Source organism: Phocoena sinus, chromosome 1, assembly GCF_008692025.1.
Source record: "Phocoena sinus isolate mPhoSin1 chromosome 1, mPhoSin1.pri, whole genome shotgun sequence".
Classification (NCBI taxonomy): Eukaryota; Metazoa; Chordata; class Mammalia; order Artiodactyla; family Phocoenidae; genus Phocoena; species Phocoena sinus.
In genome coordinates, this window is record NC_045763.1 from 45,392,429 (window position 1) to 45,414,461 (window position 22,033).

Sequence of the window (22,033 nt, forward strand, 5' to 3'; positions counted from 1 at the left end):
AGATTACTGACAGCTTCACAATAGGTGATCTGCGTGGACTTTTTTGGGGATAAGTGCTCAACTCAGTAACTTTAGATCTTTCTTCTTGGTTTGATCAGAGTTCCCAAAGAAAAGTCTTCCAGTACCCTGTCTGGGGGGCTTGGTCCCCAGTGCTCAGGGAAGCCAGGTGGTGAACAGAGCTATGGAGCACACCTCTACGCTTTTTAGTAGAGTACCCACAACTGTGAACTCTCCCAGTCCAGAGACCCAGTGCTCTACTCTCTCTGAGGATGAACCTCGACTTCTGCTGGAATGAGGGAGAAGCACCACCTAGGAAAATCTAGGGATCTAACTGGTTTTCAAACAGCTCTCACCCAAACCTCCCTGTTCTGGTACCTGTCCCTTCACCCTTGGTTCCAGAGGGTCTTGGTGCTTGCCCCACTACCAACTTCAGATTTGCCTCTGGAATCTGCTAAGTGAGTTATCTCAACCATCTGCTGTCCAGCTTTGAAGACTTTGTTGCTGTTGTCTCCTCTCCTACTTATGGATTTACGTTTGTTTTTTTTTTTTTTTAAATAAATTTAGTTATTTATTTTTGGCTGCACTGGGTCTTTGTTGCTGTGCGCAGGCTCTCTCCAGTTGTAGCGAGCGGGAGCTACTCTTTGTTGCAACGTGAGGGCTTCTCATTGAGGTGGCTTCTCTTGTTGCGGAGCACGGGCTCTAGGCGTGTGAGCTTCAGTACTTGTGGCACGTGGGCTCAGTAGTTATGGCTTGTGGGTTCTAGAGCACAAGCTCAGTAGCTGCGGTGCATGGGCTGAGTTGCTCCATGGCATGTGGGATCTTCCCAGATCAGGGCTTGAACTCATGTCTCCTGCACTGGCAGGCAGATTCTTAACCACTGTGCCACCAGGGAAGCCCCTGGATTTATGTCTTTTTAAAAGTCCTTTTACTGTAGTTTAGCAGAGTTTAGGGGGAAGGAACAAGACCTGATGCGTGTGTTCAGTCTGCCATGATAACTGCAAGTTTAAACATTTATTCTCTCAACAGTAACTTATAAGAGGGATTCCCAAGACTGGGACAAACTTGAGATAATTTTAGGCAGTATGGGAGATGGTATTCAATGACATATTTAAGCAACATTAAATAACACTGAATCATAATGGAAAAGTTACTTCCTTTTCAATTTTCTCGTAAACCTTCTAATTAACATTCAGTATACCAGCAAAATTATCATCATCATTTACACCTGGATCCAGTGGACCCTTTTTTTTAAAATCTATTTTTATTTATTTATTTTTGGCTGCGTTAAGCCTTTGTTGCTGCACGCGGGCTTTCTCTAGTTGCAGCGAGCGGGGGCTACTTTTTGTTGCGGTGTACGGGCTTCTCATTACTGTGGCTTCTCTTGTCGTGGAGCATGGGCTCTAGGCACAGGGCTTCAGTAGTTGTAGCAAGTGGGCTCAGTAGTTGTGGCTCGCGGGCTCTAGGGCGCAGGCTCAGTAGTTGTAGCGCATGGGCTTAGTTGCTCCGCGGCATGTGGGATCTTCCCGGAACAGGGCTCAAACCCGTGTCCCCTGCATTGGCAGGCTGATTCTTAACCACTGTGCCACCAGGGAAGCTCCCCTTTTTTCTTTTTCCAGTGGACCTTTTTTATAGTTTAGTTTTTTTACAAAAAATTTACAGAAATAAGAATGACAGGATAATGTAAAATAACTTTATAGATGTTTAAATAAGATTATAAACATATTTTCCAGGTTTTGAAGATATATACGTCTGAAATAGGCAGTCTTTTGAATGCAACTAGCTGCTTATCAGCTATCATGAATAAACCGGGAACATAGCCATCTTGCAATACTCATTTCAAACGGAAGATATATCTCCAACAGGTTCTAGTTTATCATTACTTCTGATTCTTTTTCTTGTATCTGCACATCAAAATACAATATTTTAAAAAACTTTTGACAGTTCATAATATTGTTGAAGACTTCAGCCATTTTCTTTGTACCCTAATTGTGCAAAACATTTTCATTCTTAGGTTTATAAAGATGAACTGAAATGATCAATCAAATATAAAAATATTTTATTGTACATGACGTTTTTCATTTCAGTATCACCTATTTCCTTCCACTTTTTTGTTTATTAATTAATTAACTTATTAATTAATTAATTGATTGATTTCTGGCTGCGTTGGGTCTTCATTGCTGCCCATGGGCTTTCTTTAGCTGCTGCGAGTGGGGGCTACTCTTTGTTGCGGTGCAGCTTCTCATTGCGGTGGCTTCTCTTGTTGTGGAGCATGGGCTCTAGGCACACGGGCTTCAGCAGTTCTGACTCGTGGGTTCTAGAGCGCAGGCTCAGTAGTTACGGCACATGGGCTTAGTTGCTCTGCAGCATGTGGGATCTTCCCAGACCAGCACTCGAACCCGTGTCTCCTGCGTTGGCAAGCAGATTCTTAACCACTGCGCCACCAGGGAGGCCCCCTCCCATCACTTTTGAATACACCTTTGTATACCTTCAGCATGTAACTACTTAAGAACCATGTAAATTTCTAGAGTGCTATCTCTCCACATTCATCTTCTGATTTATCTAAATAATTATTTAACATATTGGCAATTTTCTTCCTTTAACCATCATCGGTGGTAAATTTTAAAAATCTGAACTAGCAACTGCATTCAATGATAGCTTAAAAAAAAAACTGTAAAGATGTGTGTTCAGACTATATACCTTTTCTTCAAAGATGATACAATACTATATGATTTCATCATTCTTCTGTTTTCTTATTGGTCTTTTTTACCACAATTGGAATAACTGATGAGTAATGATGAAATAATTCCTGGGATGATCAAATAGCAAGTTGTTTCAAGACACTGGAAATGTAAAATCACTAGGATTTCATAATACATCTTGGATTTTAAAAGGGTCCAAAGGATAATTGTAAAAGAGTGAATTCTGTTTGACTGTTTTCTCTTTGTTCTTTGAAAGACCTCTAAGAAAGAATAAAAGTCATAGAATATCAATCCTTACAAATAAGTAGAATAGCTCACAAATAAATACAAAAATTAAATTGGGTCCAGCAGCCCCTAATGGTATAAAAGTTACACTGGGGAAGAAAGTCTTAGTTTGGAGGTAATGTGTCCTTAACACATCTCTAATTCTCTCTAATCTCCTTTTGTAGCAAAGGACAAGAAGGCTTCAGGTTCAGGGATTTGAGGAAACAGTATGTAGCCAGAGCTTAAAATTATTGTCTTTTCTCACTCTAATTGTCTTCTCCTAAATACTGAAATCCAAGAAGCACTGGGACTTCTCTGGTGGTCCAGTGGTTAAGAATCCTCCTTCCATGTGGAACATATATACAATGGAATACGACTCAGCCATAAAAAGGAACGAAACTAGGTCATTTTTAGAGACGTGGATGGACCTAGAAACTGTCATACAGAGTGAAGTAAGTCAGAAAGAGAAAAACAAATATCACATATTAATGCATATATGTGGAATCTATAAAATGGTACAGGTGAACCAGTTTGCAAGGCAGAAATAGAGACAGAGATGTAGAGAACAAACGTATGGACACCAAGGGGGGAAAGCAGGGGTTGGGGGGTGGTGTTGGTGGGATGAATTGGGAGATTGGGATTGACATATATACACTAATATGTATAAAATAGATAACTAATAAGAACCTGCTGTATAATAAAAATAAAATAAAATTCAAAACAAAAAAGGAATCCGCCTTCCAATACAGGGGACACGGATTCAATCCCTGGTTGGGGAACTAAGATTCTACATGCCGCGGGGCGACTAAGCCTGTGTGCCACAACTACTGAGCCCGCGCTCCACAACTAGAGAGAAGCCTGCGCACCACAAAGAAGAGCCCGCATGCTGCAATGAAGACCCAATGCAGCCATAAGTAAGTAAGTAAGTAAGTAAGTAAATAAATAAATAAAAGGAGGTTAAGAAATGCATGCTCCTGCCAAGCCCTCACAGAGGTAATTTGATATGGCGGGAAGCAAAGGACTTCAGGTCTAAAAGCCTGGTTTTCAAATTTACTCGACCATTTATTGGCATGATCTTGATTAAGTCATACCGACAGATACAGTCTTTTTGAGAGAGCCTCAGTCATGCAAAGTAAGCCTTATTCTAACTTTATGGGATTGTTACAAAAATTAAAGAAAGAGCATTTCTTTTGGAGTACTACACAGATATTGGGTAAAGTAGCATAGGATTCTAGAGAAACAAAGAATGGACTGTGACTTGTAGAAGAATATTGGTCAAGGGTCTCTGGGCCTTCAAACCCATAGTTCTGGCCCTCAAGAACATTCCTTTCCTTTTCCCCATTCTTCCTTCTAACTTCTGTTATCACTTCCTCAGGGAGGCCTTTAATGACTTCACACTTCCTTTCAATCTATTCACAAGACTAGCTTAGACTCGCCTGTTTTATGTTCTCTGATCATCCTGCATTTTTGTATACTGTGGCACTTATTACAATTGTAGTTACTTATTTGTATGATTTTCTATATTATAGTCTGTAAGCTCCTGGAGGGCAGGTACCATGTATGCCTTTTCTCATTCTATATCATAACACATGGTAAACCATTTGATAATTGACATTTATTGGATGAATGGATATGTGAATAGCATAAAGGTCAACTTCAATATTCCAAGTATATCAAAATTTGACCTTCAGATAAGGCAAAAAATATAATAGACAGAGCTGATATCCCACCATCAAGGTGACAATGACTTTTCAAAGACTTGAAGGCTTTCTGAAAACTTTAAAAAGTACTTTTAAAGATGAAAAAGTTCTGGAGCTAGATGATGGTTGATGGTTAAACAACAATGTGACTGTTCTTAACGACACAGAAATGTACACTAAAAGATAGTTAAGATGGTAAATGTTACGTTATGTGTATTTTAACACAATTTAAGAAAAATTTGTTTTGATTAAAAAACCACTCTAGGGGCTTCCCTGGTGGCGCAGTGGTTGAGAGTCCATCTGCCGCTGCAGGGGACACGGGTTCGTGCCCCAGTCCGGGAAGATCCCACATGTCGCGGAGCGGCTGGGCCCGTGAGCCATGGCTGCTGAGCCTGCGCGTCTGGAGCCTGTGCTCCACAACGGGAGAGGCCCGCGTACCGGAAAAAAAAAAAAAAGTAAGTAAACAGACAATTAAAATGCAGTATAATAAAGTGATGAAATGGGGATTACAGGGCAGAGCCAGAGAAAAGAAAAATGTGTTCTAGGCAAAGAAGGAAAGAAGAAGCATCATATACAGAGTTAGAGTCTGGTTAAGAAAATAAAATATATTTGGGGGGAAAACGGAATAGTCCATCGTGGTTATTAGAGTAGAGGGCTTATAGGAAGAACAGGATAGTGACTAAAGTCAGAATGAAGGATCCCTGTTAATAAGAGGAGCAAAAGGCCATAGTAATAATTCAGGTCAGAAATGCCAAGGGCTGAAGTGAGGCTGAAGCAGGAGGGATGGGCAAGAGAAAGGGTGGGTGGTTGATATGGGATTGATCCCTTAGAGTTTTGCCACATGGGTGCAACTGAAGGACATGGCAACATGGAGTTGAAGAACAGGTAACAAGGACCTAATGAAACTTGGAAGCTTTTGCACAGCAAAGGAAACCATAAACAAGACGAAAAGACAACCCTCAGAATGGGAGAAAATATTTGCAAATGAAGCAACTGACAAAGGATTAATCTCCAAAACATACAAGCAACTCATGCAGCTCAATATCAAAAAACAAACAAACCAAGCCAAAAATGGGCAGAAGACCTAAATAGACGTTCCTCCAAAGAAGATATACAGATTGCTAACAAACACATGAAAGAATGCTTAACATCATTAATCATTAGAGAAATGCAAATCAAAACTACAATGAGGTATCATCTCACCCCGGTCAGAATGGCCATCATAAAAAATCTATAAACAAATGCTGGAGAGGGTGTGTAGAAAAGGGAACCCTCTTGCACTGTTGGTGGGAATGTAAACTGATACAGCCACTATGGAGAACAGTATGGAGGTTCCTTAAAAAACTAAAAATAGAACTACCATACAACCCAGCAATTCCACTACAGGGCATATACCCTGAGAAAACCATAATTCAAAAAGAGTCATGTACCAAAATGTTCACTGCAGCTCTATTTACAATAGCCAGGACATGGAGGCAACCTAAGTGTCCATCAACAGATGAATGGATAAAGAAGATGTGGCATATACATACAATGGAATATTACTCAGCCATATAAAGGAATGAAACTGAGTTATTTGTAGTGAGGTGGATGGACCTAGAGACTGTCATACAGAGTGAAGTAAGTCAGAAGGAGAAAAACAAATACCGTATGCTAACACATATATATGGAATCTAAAAAAAAAGGTCATGAAGAACCTAGGGGCAAGATGGGAATAAAGACGACACAGACCTACTAGAGAATGGATTTGAGGTTATGGGGAGGGGAAGGGTAAGCTGGGACAAAGTGAGAGAGTGGCATGGACATATATACACTACCAAACGTAAAATAGATAGCTAGTGGGAAGCAGCTGCATAGCACATGGAGGTCAGCTCGGTGCTTTGTGACCCCCTAGAGGGGTGGGATAGGGAGGGTGGGGTGGAGGGAGATGCAAGAGGGAAGAGATATGGGGACATATGTATATGTATAGCTGATTCACTTTGTTATAAAGCAGAAACAGACACACCATTGTAAAGCAATTATACTCTAATAAAGATGTTAAAAAAAAAATTGGTAACAAAATGGTTGAAGTGACAGACTATAAGGTCTAAGCTGGATAGGGAAAGACATATGTGTAGCTAGGAGGGAGCCAAAAAACAAAGGAAGTGAAAATATTGACAAAGACAAAGTGTACAGAAGAAGCAAGGGCATAAGAGGCTGTGCTTGGGGGGCCTCTTACATGGGCCCACAGATCTATGGATAGAATTCAGGGTGCAAGAACTCTGGGATAAAAATTACATGTTTATCTTTACTAAGCTCTAATTAAAAATTAGCATTTCTTTCAATTATGAAACAGTAAATCACAATAGCATTAGCAATTCCTGTGACTTTGCCAACACAGATATCATCAATATCTTCATATCACATTACTATTGCAATTATCTGAAATACCATTCATCATATCACTACTTCAAAGTGATGAGTTAGTAGACTCACTGATAGATCTTGTTATTTAATGCATTAATTAAAAAGCACACATTACTGTATCACAATTTTAATACTTTCAGAATTGTATTCTAATATAATTGATTTCCTTTCTAATCCTAAGGACTTTATTTTATGTATTTAAGAACATTATTCTGAGAAAAAGTCCATGGGCTTCATCAGACTGTTAAAGGGACCTCTGGCACAAAAACATTTAAGGATTCTGACTTAGAGGGTAGAATCCTGGAATTTTAAGCTTTGGAGGTGGAGAATTCAGGGGATGACGAGGCCTGGATGATGGTCAAAGGCTGACACTGATGGGTATGTAAAAGACCGGCGAGGAGGTCAAAGTGTGGGACAAATATCCACGTGGACACTGAATCACTCACTACAGTCAACCTCAGGATACGGGGTGAAAAAGACTGCAAGGCAGTTTGCAAAATCTGATGCCTGCAGAGCATGACCAAAAGGCCGACTGTGGTGTGGCCTAGGGGAGAACAGATGCCAGAAGCCTCACACTAGGAAGGGTTTTTATACTCAGAAGCAAAGTATCAAATCACTGGTCCTGTTCTTTGTTCCATTTACCTCTTCTCAACTCTCAAAAACATGCCTCTGCCTCTTTCTACTCTGCCCCTCAACAGTATCCTCCATTCAACTCCTCTGTTTCAAAGTAAATAGGGCCTGACCCTTCGACAAATCTATAATTCTTATCTTCCCAATCAATCAAAGGTAGGAATGACTATAACCAAATAAACAAATTGCTTTCCTTGTCATACCTACCCATAACCAACTATGAAGAATTAGGAATTCTGATGGTGGGGAGGTGAAAAGAAAGTAACTTTGGTGCAGAATACCTTGAGGGCAGTGTGATCGTTGTGAAATCAATTCCGTTTCAACCAGCATTTTTTTTTTAATGAAATAGAATGGAAAGCATTAGAATGCAGAGCACATAATAAAAGGTAAGCACTCTTCTAAGAATCTTTTGTTTCTTGTTACACCCACACACCTCTATATTCTGAGTCTAATGTAAATGTACTAGATCACGGTCTAAAAAGTTTGAAAGCCATGGTTCTAAGGGTAGAGCCATTCTCTCTAAAGAGAACGTTATGTAAAAATAAAAGCCCAGGAGAAGATGATAGACAAGTTCAGAGAGAATACAGGATGTGGATCTGCAGCTTTCCCTGGGGTCTACTACACTGCTAATGCCCTGCAATCAGCTCACATTCAAGTCCCAGCTCTGCCACTAACAAGACTTGTGTGTGAGACCTGAGGTAAGTCACTGCACTACCGAGCCCCTCTCATGTGCAAAACAGGGCCAAAACACCTCCATCTCACTTCACAAGATAGATCTGAGGTTCAAAATAAATAATGATAAGAAATCACTCTGTAGACTACGGAACATTCTACTGTAGTTTTATTTTAAACTACATAGCAAGAGTGATTAAAAAAAAAACTATGCTATGTACCAAAGATATGCCCAAATCATGGTTACCCTATTGTGTGGTTAGACAAGCCAAATATTAGAAGTCGTGGAGAAATAGTAGGAAATTCTTTCTTTAGAGAAAGGCAGCTGGGAAAAGAACCCAAATAATAAAACTAGCCATGTGTATAAACATGTCTCAAATAACATACATGAGAAAGTGGGCACAAAGAGGACTCAAAGTGAAGAAAAAAAAAAATCACTGGTTTTGATGGGTAAGACTTTCTAAGAGGTAAAATGAATTGAGATTTGAAGAAAGGAACAGTAAAGCCTGTCTTCTCTTCATATCTTAAATTGTTTCCCAAGACCCAAAGATGCACCAGTTTATTATCCTTCAAGCCTAGTTCAGTAACACTCCCCCAGAAAACCTATACAACACCCAAGGCCCTACCTCTAAATGCTCCTAGCCCTCGGTGTTTATATTCCTCATCTGACATACAACTAATATTATAAGGCAGTGTAAAACATATCACCCAACATGAAGTTAGGAAAGGCAGCCTAATGGAAAACAAGAAGCATACGTTTTATTTTTCTTCCTTTAAGTCTAGGACTAAAAAGACCTGGTAGTTTAAAACTATGCACCCAGCCTGAAAACAGGAATCTGCTGGCCCCAGCTCTATCTTCTTAAGCCTCTGGCCAATAGGTAACTTCTTATCTGCAGGGTAATTTAACTTCAAGTCACTTTCAGTAGCTACAAATTATGTAAGGATGCAATCTTATAGCACTGAACAGAATTCCAATATCCTAAATAATCTGATTAATATCAGAGGTATATCCTACAGGTTTAGTATACTTTCTTTCTTTGTTACAATACAATTATTACTTATAAATGAATTAAAAGTTTATCTTCCTAGTTCCTCTTAGATTGTAAGTGCCTGAGGGTGAGAATAGTACCATTATTTTGACTTCCAACATATGTTTGTAAGAAACAAACTGAAAAAGCTGGGCAGGGGGAGGGGACAGGACCTCTACTCCACCCAACCCACACATTGCCTACCTCTTGTAGCGTCAACAAAGTATTAAGAATAGCTGGTAGTGTAGTCTGGACAACTCCAAATCTATCTTCTGTAAATGATGCTGCTACTAAGTGAGACAGACCTCAAGTGGAAAAGAAGAAAAAAGTTAAAAGCGAATCAAAATTAGGCAAATCTACTTGCAATACGTCTATTTGGGAAAGGATTAATATTCTGAATGCATAAAAAGACTTCTAAATTAAAAAAGAGGGAGTAATACAATAGAAAAATAGGCAAAAGACTGGAAAAGGCATGGAAAAAGTGCTCAACTGCAATAGTCTTGAATAAGATGACAGTCTCTGCCTTACGTTCTAGTAGGAAAAAGAATTTTTAAAAATAATATTGTGTTTGATAGTGATAAGTGCTAAGAAAACAAAGCCTGATAAGGGTGACAGCTGTGAGGATACTTTTCATAGGGTGGTCAGGAAAGGCCCCTCTGAGGAAGTATCATTTAAGCATTGAGAAGGCAGTATCTGTAAGATGAAAAGAAATAGTTCTTCAGGAACTAGATTTTCATATTTAACCTAAGCTAAATATGCTTAAACATGTTATGTCAACGTAAGTTGACGGTTAAAAAACAATCTATTAATTGCAGTTTTTTTGAAATAGAGAAAGAGAAGCAAGAACCCTAGGCTCAGTTTATCCACTTATACACAAGGAAAATTTCTGCCTAAATTAAAATACACCTAAATATCTAAGAAAAATGATCTATATAAAACAAAGAAATAACAATGTATCTGAATATTCAAAGATTGAGATCGAAGTCCAGAACTGATCTTTCACGGATTATACTTCAATATTTAACTAATAAATAAATCATAGTTGCAGTTCACTGAGATTGCTTACCTTCTAATGCCCAAATATGCATTTGAGCATCTGAAAAAACAGCCTGAATGGAGGCCTCTGGGTGCTACAAATACAATAAAGACATTTAAGTAAGTTCCCCTGAAATGATGATTTCATCTAATCAATTACGTAGACTATAACAATAAATATTTCACAGCTGCCTCTGAAGAATTAAAACCTGAAATTCTTACACAGTATGATTTAACTGCAATAAAGCATTCTGCCACCAACTCATTGTGTGACCCTTGCCAAGTCTCTAAATTTCGATGGGCCTCAGTTTCTCATTTACAATAAGAGTTGAATAAATATATTCAACTCAACCCACCTCAGGGGATTAGCATAGAGATCACTTAAGAGAAGTATTAAGAATGCTCTTTTTTTTTTAAACAAAAGAATTGCCTAAATACATATTACCTATCTTAAATCATCTGCCCTCAATCCCACTGCAAAGAAAAACCACCCAACCTTCTTTAACACAGCAAGGTATTGTGGTGTGGAGCAATAACTGGCCCGTGTAAATGGTGGATTTCATAATACACCCAATGAAGCCTACTAAGTACAACAGCATGTTACACGTCCCAACATTAAGTAGCAGTGTCTACAACTCCTTATCATACAATAGATCCACTTGCAAAATTAGAATCAAAAGCAGCCGTTCACTTCCAAGGAAAAAGGAGATCTTATCTTGTTCAGCCTCTGCTCTGCCACTTACTGGCTATGTGCCCTTAGGCTAGCTACTTGACCCCTCTGAGCCTCAGGTTTCCTTATCTGTAAAATGAGGACAAAAAGACAACTCACAGGAATGCTGTTAGATTAAATGAGGGAACTTAAGTGAAAAGAGCATGGCATACAGAAGACAAAAGGGTAAATTTTCTTCCCATCCTTCTGAAACAAAGCTCTGAAGTAAAACTTCAGACAACTCCTCTTCCTCTTGGTGGAAGACGAGACACCTTCCTCAGGGGTCTGATAGTTTAACCAGGGCTCTAATGGATAGCCTTATTGCTAGTTGGGTGGATCCTCCCTGCCACCACAGTGAAAAAACAGTTTCAAGAACTTGAAAGGATTCTTTGCTATGTGTTATCTATATTCTATCAGAGTTACTGAGTTCTCTCTCCCCACCAGAGTGTGACTCCCAAAGAATAAAAATGAGGAATGTACGCCAATGCAGAGTTTCACTTGAAGGCATCGACTGAGTGCACTATTAGTTAATACTACAATATCTGGAGAAAGAGAGAAGCTAGATTAAAATAATTAAAACAAAAATTCTTTCCCCTACAAATGGGCAAGGTTTTCCTCATCAAAGGATTAACTGACACACAACAGCTGTAGCAGTGAAAACAGGAATGAATTTTTAGCTTCTACCATTGAGATTTACTCCCCTACAGCAGCTGGGGCAGCTGACAGACAAGTTGGAAAGTCATTTAGTTTGTGGTCTGAATTACAACTTTTATCCAACCCAAGTTTAACATCTGCAATCTAACCCAGTCATCTCTCTTCTGAACACCAAATTGGTCATAAAGATGTTAGCAGGACAATGAGCCATGAAGCATCACCATGGATTCACTCATTTTGCAGCAAGGGGCTACATATCAGCACAAAGCTGCCTGCAGCCAAGAAACTGAGAAGGCCAACGAGAGCCAAGCCTCAGGAAGCCACTAAGGTGAGATGTGTGTCTAGGGCAGCTACTGTTAAAAGGGAGGTTTAGTGAAGCATGATGCAAAGCTGTTTGGCTTGCTAGGATCAAGCTAAATATTTAGAAGTCAAATCCTACCTGCTACTTCATTCTTATTTTGTTTCCTCTCCCCCCATTCCCAATGCTATAACTACATATTCTTACCTTACTGAAAAAATACATTATCAGCACCCGTTTTGATAAGAAATTCTTAATCTGAGTTGGAAAAAGGGAAGAATTAACACATGCACATTTTGCAATTCTACTCAAATATAATATTACACATTTCCAGGTTCTTCCTGACACTAACTTAAATGAAACACTTCACATCTTACAAAGGAAGAACAGTATTTAAGGTAAACTACGTAAATAAATACCTGTGTACTATAAACTGGATAACCAAGATAGGCCATCTAACCTAAATTGCATTCCCATGTACACATGTCTAGCCCTCAAACTTAAGCCCTGTCATAATAAAAAAGGAACTCTAAGTGGTTCTGGTGATATTTTCTAAGACCATATTCTTTCTCAATTCTCTACAACTGTCTTACCCGTTACCTCTTAATACCAAAAAAGAACATGTTTCCCCTACCAAAAAAAAAAAAAAGATCTTAAGACATGAAGTGGTTTTCTACTAGTTGATATTTACAGGGAAAACAATTTTCTTAATATTAAGCTAAAAGCTAAATACCCCAACTGACTTGAAAGTAAATTCATGACATAGCAGTACTTATGGCATATAGAACCATATGGGATCCTGAAGTTTTGTAAAATGCCTTCAGTTCTGCCCTCTCTATTAATTGATCATTCTATCAATGAACATGATATTATTTCTCCCATCCTAAAAAATAAAACCCTTCTTTGACCCCTCAACTCCTCCCAGCTACTACTCCATTTCTCTGTTCCCCTTATAGCAAAACTCCTCGAAAGATCTAGCTTTTCTTGTGGTTTCCAATTCCTCTCCCAGTCTCTCCTGAACCCACGCCAACCAGGTGTTCATCCCCTCTACTCCACCCAGTAGCTCTTGTCAAGTACTCAATGACCTCCACATTTCTAGCGCAACAGTTCATTCTTAGTTTGAGTCTCATGCTACCTATCAGCATCATCTCTGACACTCACTTCTGTCTGAAACACTTCTTGGTTCTTTCTCACCTCAACGGTGCTCCTTTGCTATTCCTTCTCATCTCCCAGACCTTGTCATTAGAGGGTCCCAGTTCTTGCATCTCTCTTCTTCTATATCTATATTCCCCAAGAATTTTCACAGAGTCTCATGGCTTTTATATTCTGATGACTTCCAAAATTTCATTTCTAACCTGGACTTTCCCCTAGACTCCAGATGTATGTCTAATATCTTATTCAGTATTTTCACTTGGTTGTCTAGTACGTATCTCAAAATTGACATGTCTAAAATCAAACTCATGATTTCCCTACCTTACCTCTATCAAATCTCTTCTTCCAGAATCATCAGTAAACTGCAACTACATTATTTCAGATCCTCAGGCCAAAAACTTTAGAATCAACACTGACTCTTTCACAACCAAACCATAAGCATGTCCTATTACATCTACCTTCAAAATATATCCAGACCTTGATCACATTTTAGTCTCCACCACAACCACTCTGGTCACAGATACCATCATCTCCCCCTAGATTACTTTAACAGCTTTACTACTGTCCCTCTGCTTCCACTCCTGCCCTCTGAGGATCTAGTCTCAACATAGCAGCGCTTTTCAAAATGTAAAGTTACATCATGTCATTCTCGTGGGTAAAACCATGCAGTGGCTATCCATCACATTCAGAGAAAATGTCAGTCTTTACAACGGCTAATGGGCCTGACGAGCTCTGGGTGCCTGCTACCTGTCTTACCTCACCACCCACCTACCACTCTCCCCTCACTCTGCTGTGGACACACTAGTGTCCACAACGTTCCTCACACAAGCCAATCCTACTCCCACCTGAGGGCCTTTGCATTTTGCTGTTCCCTGCCCTCCCTTCAGGCCTCTGATCAAGAGTCACCCTATCAATGAAATGTCCCCTGATCACGCCATATAAAATAGTACTCTCTTCCCCTAGGTACTGGTCTCCTTTACCTGCTCTATTTTTCTACATAGCACGTAAGACATCAAATTTCTTCCCTTTTAAGACATATATTTTTCATATTTTGCACATGACATATCAGGATGCATCTTATAGTCAATAGCATGTCACGGTTTAACTGGCAACTTTTTTTTCTTAGTGGTACGTAAAGTAAGTCTTACAATTAATAGTAAGGTTGACCCTTGGAAAAACTCGGTTGTTAGGGACACTGACCCTCTTGCAGTTGAAAATCCACCTATAACTCACAGTCCGTCCTCTGTATCCACAGTTCCACATCAGTGGATTCAACCAACTGCAATCGAGTAGTATTGTAGGATTTACTACTGAAAAAAAATCCACATATAAGTGGACACACAGTTCAAACCCGAGTTATTCAAGCATAAACTGTATTTTTTATATTCAAAGAAATATAATACACTTGCTTGCTCACCTCTTTCCCCTCACTAGAATGTAAACATATGGTCAGGGACTTTTGTTTGCTGTTTTCCCGATACCTAAAACCACACCCTATATAGATGAAGAGCTCAATAAATATCTCTTAAATGAAAGAATTCACAGATCAAAGGCACTGTATTAGGTTAAGCCAAATGAAATTGCAATTTCTGTAACTCAAAACCAGTCAAATACTGGCAATTTTATATGGGTCAACTTAATACATTAAGCATCCCCAAAGTCCCATTTATTCCTAATGGCTTACTTAAGTGAGATCCTTGATTCTCTCAATGTTACATGTAACTATAAATCCCATACCCGTATCATCCTACCTGTTCACGTTTATTCTGAATCCATGAATAAATCACATTGGGCTGTCTCACTGTCTTACCCTCAGCACTAACAGAGGTAGATGGAGAAGGATTAGAATATTCAGTCATTTGCTGACCTACAGAAAAAAAACCCAAGAAGGTGAAAACTTAGCCTGATTCTCTGCAACTATGACATTTCAAATTTTAGAAAATAAATAGTCCTCACCAGAAGCCGAAGTCCATAATCTTGGCCCTCTTCTTGTAAGCTGAGGACTTTGAGGTGACGCATAGCACGTGTTTACATCAAAAATCCCAGCCATCCGATTCACTACACTAGAGCCAAATGGGGTCGCCAAGGGACTTGCAACATCTGGTGTAGACAATTTTGAGGAGAACAACGATGTCTTAATTAATGATGGCACTGAAGGCCGAGGCATCTGGCTAGATTTGGGGGTTTGAAAAGTAGTTTCTTCTGTAAAAGAACAGATCCAGTGCTGAAGAGGCAACCTGATCAAAGCAGGCCACTGTGGAGGTTCTCAAATTTTACACATCTCAATTCTTTGTTTAACTCATTTAACCAAGGCTCAGTAGATTGTTTCCATTTAGGTTTACATTCTCAACATCCATGTTACTACTGCAACTTGGTGACCACTCAAGGAGCTTTATACATCTTTTTCTGTCAGGGTGGTACAGCCCCCGTTTTTTTTCTCTAAACAGGTATCTTCATCTTCAAGGTCAATTTTTCTAACTCTAAGCTGCTTTGAGTGAACCTATCAACTTATACTTTTTTTTCAAATGGCAACAACCTTATTGCATTAGAATATGCCCAGGGTTACTGCATGATCTTACTGTAACTATTACTTGGCTGAATCAAATCTACAGTGTGAAAATGTACAGAGAGAGTGCTAACCTTATCCCATTTTCCCCAGAGTTCTTTCAAGTTAACAGAAGTCACACCAGAGACTAATTTGCCTACAAATCTGATCTGTAAACAGCTTCTTCAAAATTTATCTCATAACTGTACCAATTTATAGTCTCTTGTACAAAAATAGAAGAACATCTTTCTGCCACTCTAGTACAAGGCACATAGACAAATAAATTATACTAGTATTCTATCTTTTTAATAAAACTGGCATAAGACATCAAACATTTAAAGTACCAAATTTTCATGACATGACTCTGTAAGGGTTAATGGCAATAACAAATATTTGGAGAATCAATTTACAAATTAAGATTGGGGTTTTTAAGTTTTGCAGTTATTCCTCAAAATTAGAGGCAAATTTTGACTGAGTAATGGGATATGACAACAATTTAAAATAATGAATAATCCATATTTGGTCTGGCCCAGGATCTCTCCCAACTCAGAATTACAATGATCTTTCTAACATGCTAATTTGATGTAACTATAGCTACTCAAAATTCTCTAACAGTGCCACATCCAAAGAATAAAACTTAAACTCCTCCTTTCATTATCAAACATCATCCTACCCATTCAGACTCCTTTTTGACAGACTTCCTTTTAGCAGTTACATTTGTGTGCCTCCCACGAAAAGGTCAGTTCCAAGAATGTTTTTTCATCTTCAACTCTTTGGCTTCTAGCACAGTGCTTGGTACATGGTAGGCATTCAATAAATGCTTGCTGAATAAATAAATGCTAATCTGAATGCTAAGAACATCTGAAACACTCTAGAATCTTCTAAAATCTGACATTCATGAACTTATCTAAATCACTTTTCTTTTGTAATCTCTGTTTTTGGTCTATGACCCCAGCAGAGTAATGAAGTCAAAGACAGAGATGTGTTTGCTTTGGCCCATATAGTGATTTTTTTAAAATATCAAGATTAGGTGCCAATGTTTAAAAGTGGTAGATTTTCCCTAAAACTTCTTCAGGCTTCTCTTTAAAAGAAAAAAAAAGCCCAGAAGTTCAGATACTGGGTCCAAATTTCCATATGGGAACAATGGACTGAAGCTAACCCGCCGCTTCCCATTTCAGATGAAGACTGTGCTCTCAAGTTTACCACAGTCCTCACCCAGCCAGTTCTGCCCATTCTCATTAAATGCCTGGCTCCAAAAGGCACTGGAACATTAAGGCTTTTTATCAGTCTTACATTCCTAGGTATTGTCTACTTAAGGTGTTTTGTGAAATAGCATAGGTTCCTCCACCTGTACTTTTTCCTCTCAGCTTTCATCTTTCAAACATTATATCAAGCTATCTTTTTTTTTTTTTTTTTTTGCGGTACGCAGGCCTCTCTCACTGTTGTGGCCTCTCCCGTTGCGGAGCACAGGCTCAGCGGCCATGGCTCACGGGCCCAGCCGCTCCGTGGCATGTGGGATCTTCCCGGACCGGGGCACGAACCCGTGTCCCCTGCATCGGCAAGCGGAATCTCAACCACTGCGCCACCAGGGAAGCCCTATATCAAGCTATCTTAAAACAATGAATATGATGCCCCCATCCCCAAATCACCGAGTCATTGCAGTTGCTCCTCTCTGGGCACTGCCCAGGAACTTTTTATCTCTGCGATACTGCAATCACAGCAGCATCCAGTATTACCTGTAAAGATTCACCTGGCTCTCTACTAGAGTAAGCTGAAGTCCTCTATTTGATGATTAACATTTTGTTAGCCTTTTTAACACCACCACCACCACACTGGACTTAATTTTTTCAATCTACAATAGTACCCAGGCCTTTTTCTTGATTCAGTACAATATCCCATATATTGGATCAATTTTCCCTAAAAATATATACTTCACACTTATATACATATCCTTACATTAACTACGGTTACCTTCCTTAGGAAATAAAATGTAAGTGCTTTCCCCTCTCTTAGTAGTATTAGGAATTACCTGGAGAATTCAATTTCCTAGGTTCCACTGGGTAGGATGAAGACATCACTCTCCCATTTGTAGCAGCAGCTTCTTGATAGAGCACAAGTTTCTGAGTCATATCATTTAAAAGATTCAAACACTCTCTTGAAATGGCTGTCCAACTGTGGGGATGTCCACCTAGGAGGTCCAAATACCAGCTTTTAAAATGTAGATAATCTTATGGTCTCCTCTCAAAATGAGGAGAAAAATCAGCAAGAAATGCTATATTACACTTCGCATCAGGGCCCACTTTTCTCAGTCAAGCTACCATTTATACTCATGCCATCTAATACACAGCAGGAGTTCAATAAATATTTGGATGAAATAATTTTCCTAAAAGTCTACAAGCAAAAATTTGCTATTTTACCATTAAAAAAAACCATTCTCAAATTGGTTGCTAAAATAAAGCCAAACACTGTTCCACAGTTTGAGCGAAAAAGACCCAGGTTACTTCACTAGCAGTACTGAACAGACTGAAGACTTTAAGACAATGAACATGTCTAATGAGAGGCACCCCATGGCCCCCAGTGACCTCTAAATTGCTGTGGCTCACCCACTGTGCTTCCTTACATTTTCATTTGCAAAAGAGCCCTTATTTGCTATTACATCTATAGAAGTGACACACTATTTGACAGTGATCATACTTTATACTGAGTGTTTATGTATCTGCTATCTTATTATTTAACTACTGTGATCCACACTCTTAAAAATTCCCTTAATTCTCATTATCTTTTGATTTTCTAAAACCTTTATCTCCAATAGCTGTCATGCAAAAATCGACTGTGCGTTGAGAATAGCAGAGGAGTCCACTGAAAACTGGTTTCTCCATCCTGGGCATTAAACAATCATTCTCTCTTCACTTAGGTCCCTCCTTAAATCTTTCTTCCCATTTACAACTTAAGAGGAATAACACTTAACCTGAAAACAAACAAAATACTCCATCAATAGGCCCCAGGACATTTTTTTTTCCTCAATTTTTTTTTTAATTTCTTTCTTTATTTTTGGCTGCGTTGGGTCTTTGTTGCTGCACATGGGCTTTCTCTAGTTGCGGTGAGCGGGGGCTACTCTTCGTTGAGGTGCGTGCGCTTCTCACTGCAGTGGCTTCTCTTGCTGCAGAGCACGGGCTCTAGGTGCGCAGCTTGAGTAGTTGTGGCTCACGGGTTCTGGAGTGCCAGCTCAGTAGTTGTGGTGCACGGGCTTAGCTGTCCATGGCATGTGGGATCTTCCTGGACCAGGGCTCGAACCTGTGTCCCCTGCATTGGCAGGCAGGTTCTTAACCACTGAGCCACCAGGAAAGCCCCCCAGAACGTTTTTTACCGCTGTATCGCAGGACCAGTAAGGAACTATGTAATGGTCCAGTTACATTTTTTTTTCTTCCAGTTTTCAGATATAATTGACATACAGCACTGTATTAGGCTTAAGGTATACAGCATAATGATTTGACTTACATACATCATGAAATGGTTATCACACTCAGTTTAGTGAACATCCATCAACTCTTATAGATACAAAATTAAAGAAATAGAAAAAAAATTTTCCCTGTGATGAGAACCCTTAGGATTTACTCTCTTAACAATTTTCATATATAACATACAGCAGTGTTAATTATATTTATCATGTTGTACATTACATCCTTAGTACTTACTTATCTTATAACTGGGAGTTTGTACCTTTTGACTGCCCTCATCTAGTTCCTCCGCCCCCACCCCTTGCCTCTGGTAACCACAAATCTCATCTCTATTTCTATGACCAGTTACATTTTAATAATATGTTCTCTGGCAGAGAACATGCCACCCTGGTACGGTTTACTTGAATATCTTGTGAAAACATTTAGTGTATAGAGAATTCTTAAGTAAACCTCAGTCTGCTAGAAAAGTATTGCTACAGTTAATTTTCCACAGCATCAGCACTGGATTTTTCATACTACCAAAAGGAGAGTGGCTCCAATCATCTATATTTTCATATAACTGGATTTTATTTCCATGTAACATGTAACTATAGGTTTATTTTATAATGTGGGGATTGGCGAGTTTGGCAAAATAATGAAGAGCTTATTACAGAGATGTAAAGCTACCCAGGTTCTGTCCCCACTGGTGCTGGGCTGGAAGGCTTTCCCTCTAGGAACAAGGCAGAGCACTACTGGCCCAGCTGCAGTCTGGAGGAGCTCGGCAAGTAACAATGAAGAAGTGTTTCAGAGTTGCCAAGAGTGTCCTTGGGCCTATCACCATCAAGTCTATTGATAGTTTCTTTTCACTTCTTTTTTTAAAAAGGAAGGCAAAGTTGCATGGCAGGAAGGGGGAGCTCTGCACTTAAGAGTCAAATGACAGAATTTCTTATTCCAACTCTGACATTAACTTTATTAAGCCATTTTAATCTCTCTGAGACTTAGGTCCTCCATAAGGATTAAACCATCTGATTTTTAAGACCCCTTATAGCATTAAAACTTCTGGGATTCTTAAACTGTACTTTTCTGCTCTAAAACTGTCAGCCTACCTCATAATTTCTTCAGGTGAAGGGAATGAGAGGACAGAAGGAAATAATATAAAAATTTAAAAATACTTTTCCTAGAAATATAATTTCTAACCACAGCAATGCAAACAGTTGTATAATGTTTAAATCAATACTTCATTTAATGGAAGTATTATTAAATATGTGTGATATTTAATGATGTGTGATATTTTAATAAATATATTGAGCTCACCAAAAACTTTAAGTGGAACACTTTCTGCACACACATACTCAGTTCCTATTAGGTCTACTATTTTTAGCAATACCTGGCTGGCTAAGGCTAAAAACTTCTTGTCTTCGTGAAGGAGAATATTGAGAAAGCAACATCAGGTCCTGCAAGGCCAAATACTGAAAGGGAAAAAAATACACACTATTTAATTTTTTTAACCTCTATATAAAATCTTATTTATGAATGGGGCTCAATACTACATATCTAAGGGGAAATCAGTTGAAATTTTTCATGAAGGAAATACTTTTCAGAACCATAACCTTCCTTTCTAGACTTCCAGAACCTTCTTGCCTCTACCCTCTGTAGGCTACCCTAGTCATTGTGGGCTCCAGCTACCTAGGAACTACGGAACTCTCTGTGTTCCTTCCCACCTTATAGTGGGAAACTTAAAACACCACTTCCTCCTGGAACTTCCCTGGCCTCCCCGGCAAAAACATATACTCACACAGCTCTCAACCATGGTACTTACCATAATTTATTGTAACTGCCTGCTTACTTGTCTCACCGGGTTCCACCCACTAAACTGTGAGGCAGGGACAATGTCTTGCTCGCTGCCACGTCCAAAAGCAGTGCCCAGGCACACAGTAGAGACACAACATATGCTGTACTTTTTTACTCAAAATCTTCATTTTGTTCCCTGGCAAACCACTTCACTCATCATTCAAGACACCATCCCTTCTGCGAAGGTTTCCTGCTTTGGTCCTAAGCAGAGTAAGTGGTTCCCACTGCACTTACCACAGTAAATTTTCATTATTTTGTGTATCTGCCTTTTCCATTAGGCTGTGCTTTGTCTTATTCATCATTACACCCTAAGCAACTAGCAGTGACTAACATCTGCCCAGTAAATAAAGATCTTTTAAATAACCAAATGAGTAACTGATATTTTTGTTTATCTAATAAATTAGTAATAATTGATATTTAAAGGTAATCAGAACCGTAGTGGGTCATTTTCTTATTAGTTTACAACTTTTCTAGAGTGTAATCCAAACTCTAGGTTCTATTTTAATTCTTTTTTTAAGTACTATGACCTCTTAACAAGATCATATATATTGTAGTTCTACTTTTAAAATTTCAAAATGAAACTTAAATCAAAACAACTTATTCTCACTTAGGTGGATTTATAAACGTACTGCAACTTCTTTAGACTCTTTTGATTAAAATTTGTTTTAGATTATCATTATTCAAATTTTAAGAGAGTTCATTGAATATGTACACACTATCAAGTACTTCCTTTGATCATAACAGCCAACAATTCTATATGAGTGAAAATATACCTTAAACCAATGATTAAAAAAAAATCAGGGGCTTCCCTGGTGGCGCAGTGGTTGGGAGTCCGCCTGCCGATGCAGGGGACGCGGGTTCGTGCCCCGGTCCGGGAGGATCCCACATGCCGTGGAGCGGCTGGGCCCGTGAGCCATGGCCGCTGGGCCTGCGCGTCCGGAGCCTGTGCTCCG

The 22,033-nt window shown here is 39.2% G+C and overlaps 1 protein-coding gene across 3 annotated transcripts in view; it reads right to left on the reverse strand.

The window, feature by feature from the left end:
• Nucleotides 1-22,033, reverse strand: part of NDC1 (NDC1 transmembrane nucleoporin) — a 47,422-nt gene that overhangs the window by 7,135 nt on the left and 18,254 nt on the right. For 2 of the 3 annotated variants that reach the window (XM_032629414.1, XM_032629424.1), the window contains exons 10-16: nt 20,617-20,698; nt 17,822-17,980; nt 15,204-15,449; nt 14,999-15,114; nt 12,303-12,353; nt 10,466-10,529; nt 9,604-9,704 (exon numbers count right to left, since the gene is read on the reverse strand). In XM_032629414.1, coding sequence (XP_032485305.1) covers nt 9,604-9,704; nt 10,466-10,529; nt 12,303-12,353; nt 14,999-15,114; nt 15,204-15,449; nt 17,822-17,980; nt 20,617-20,698 — 819 coding nt within the window. The remainder of the gene's footprint in view (nt 1-9,603; nt 9,705-10,465; nt 10,530-12,302; nt 12,354-14,998; nt 15,115-15,203; nt 15,450-17,821; nt 17,981-20,616; nt 20,699-22,033) is intronic. The other variant, XM_032629420.1, reaches the window with a different exon arrangement.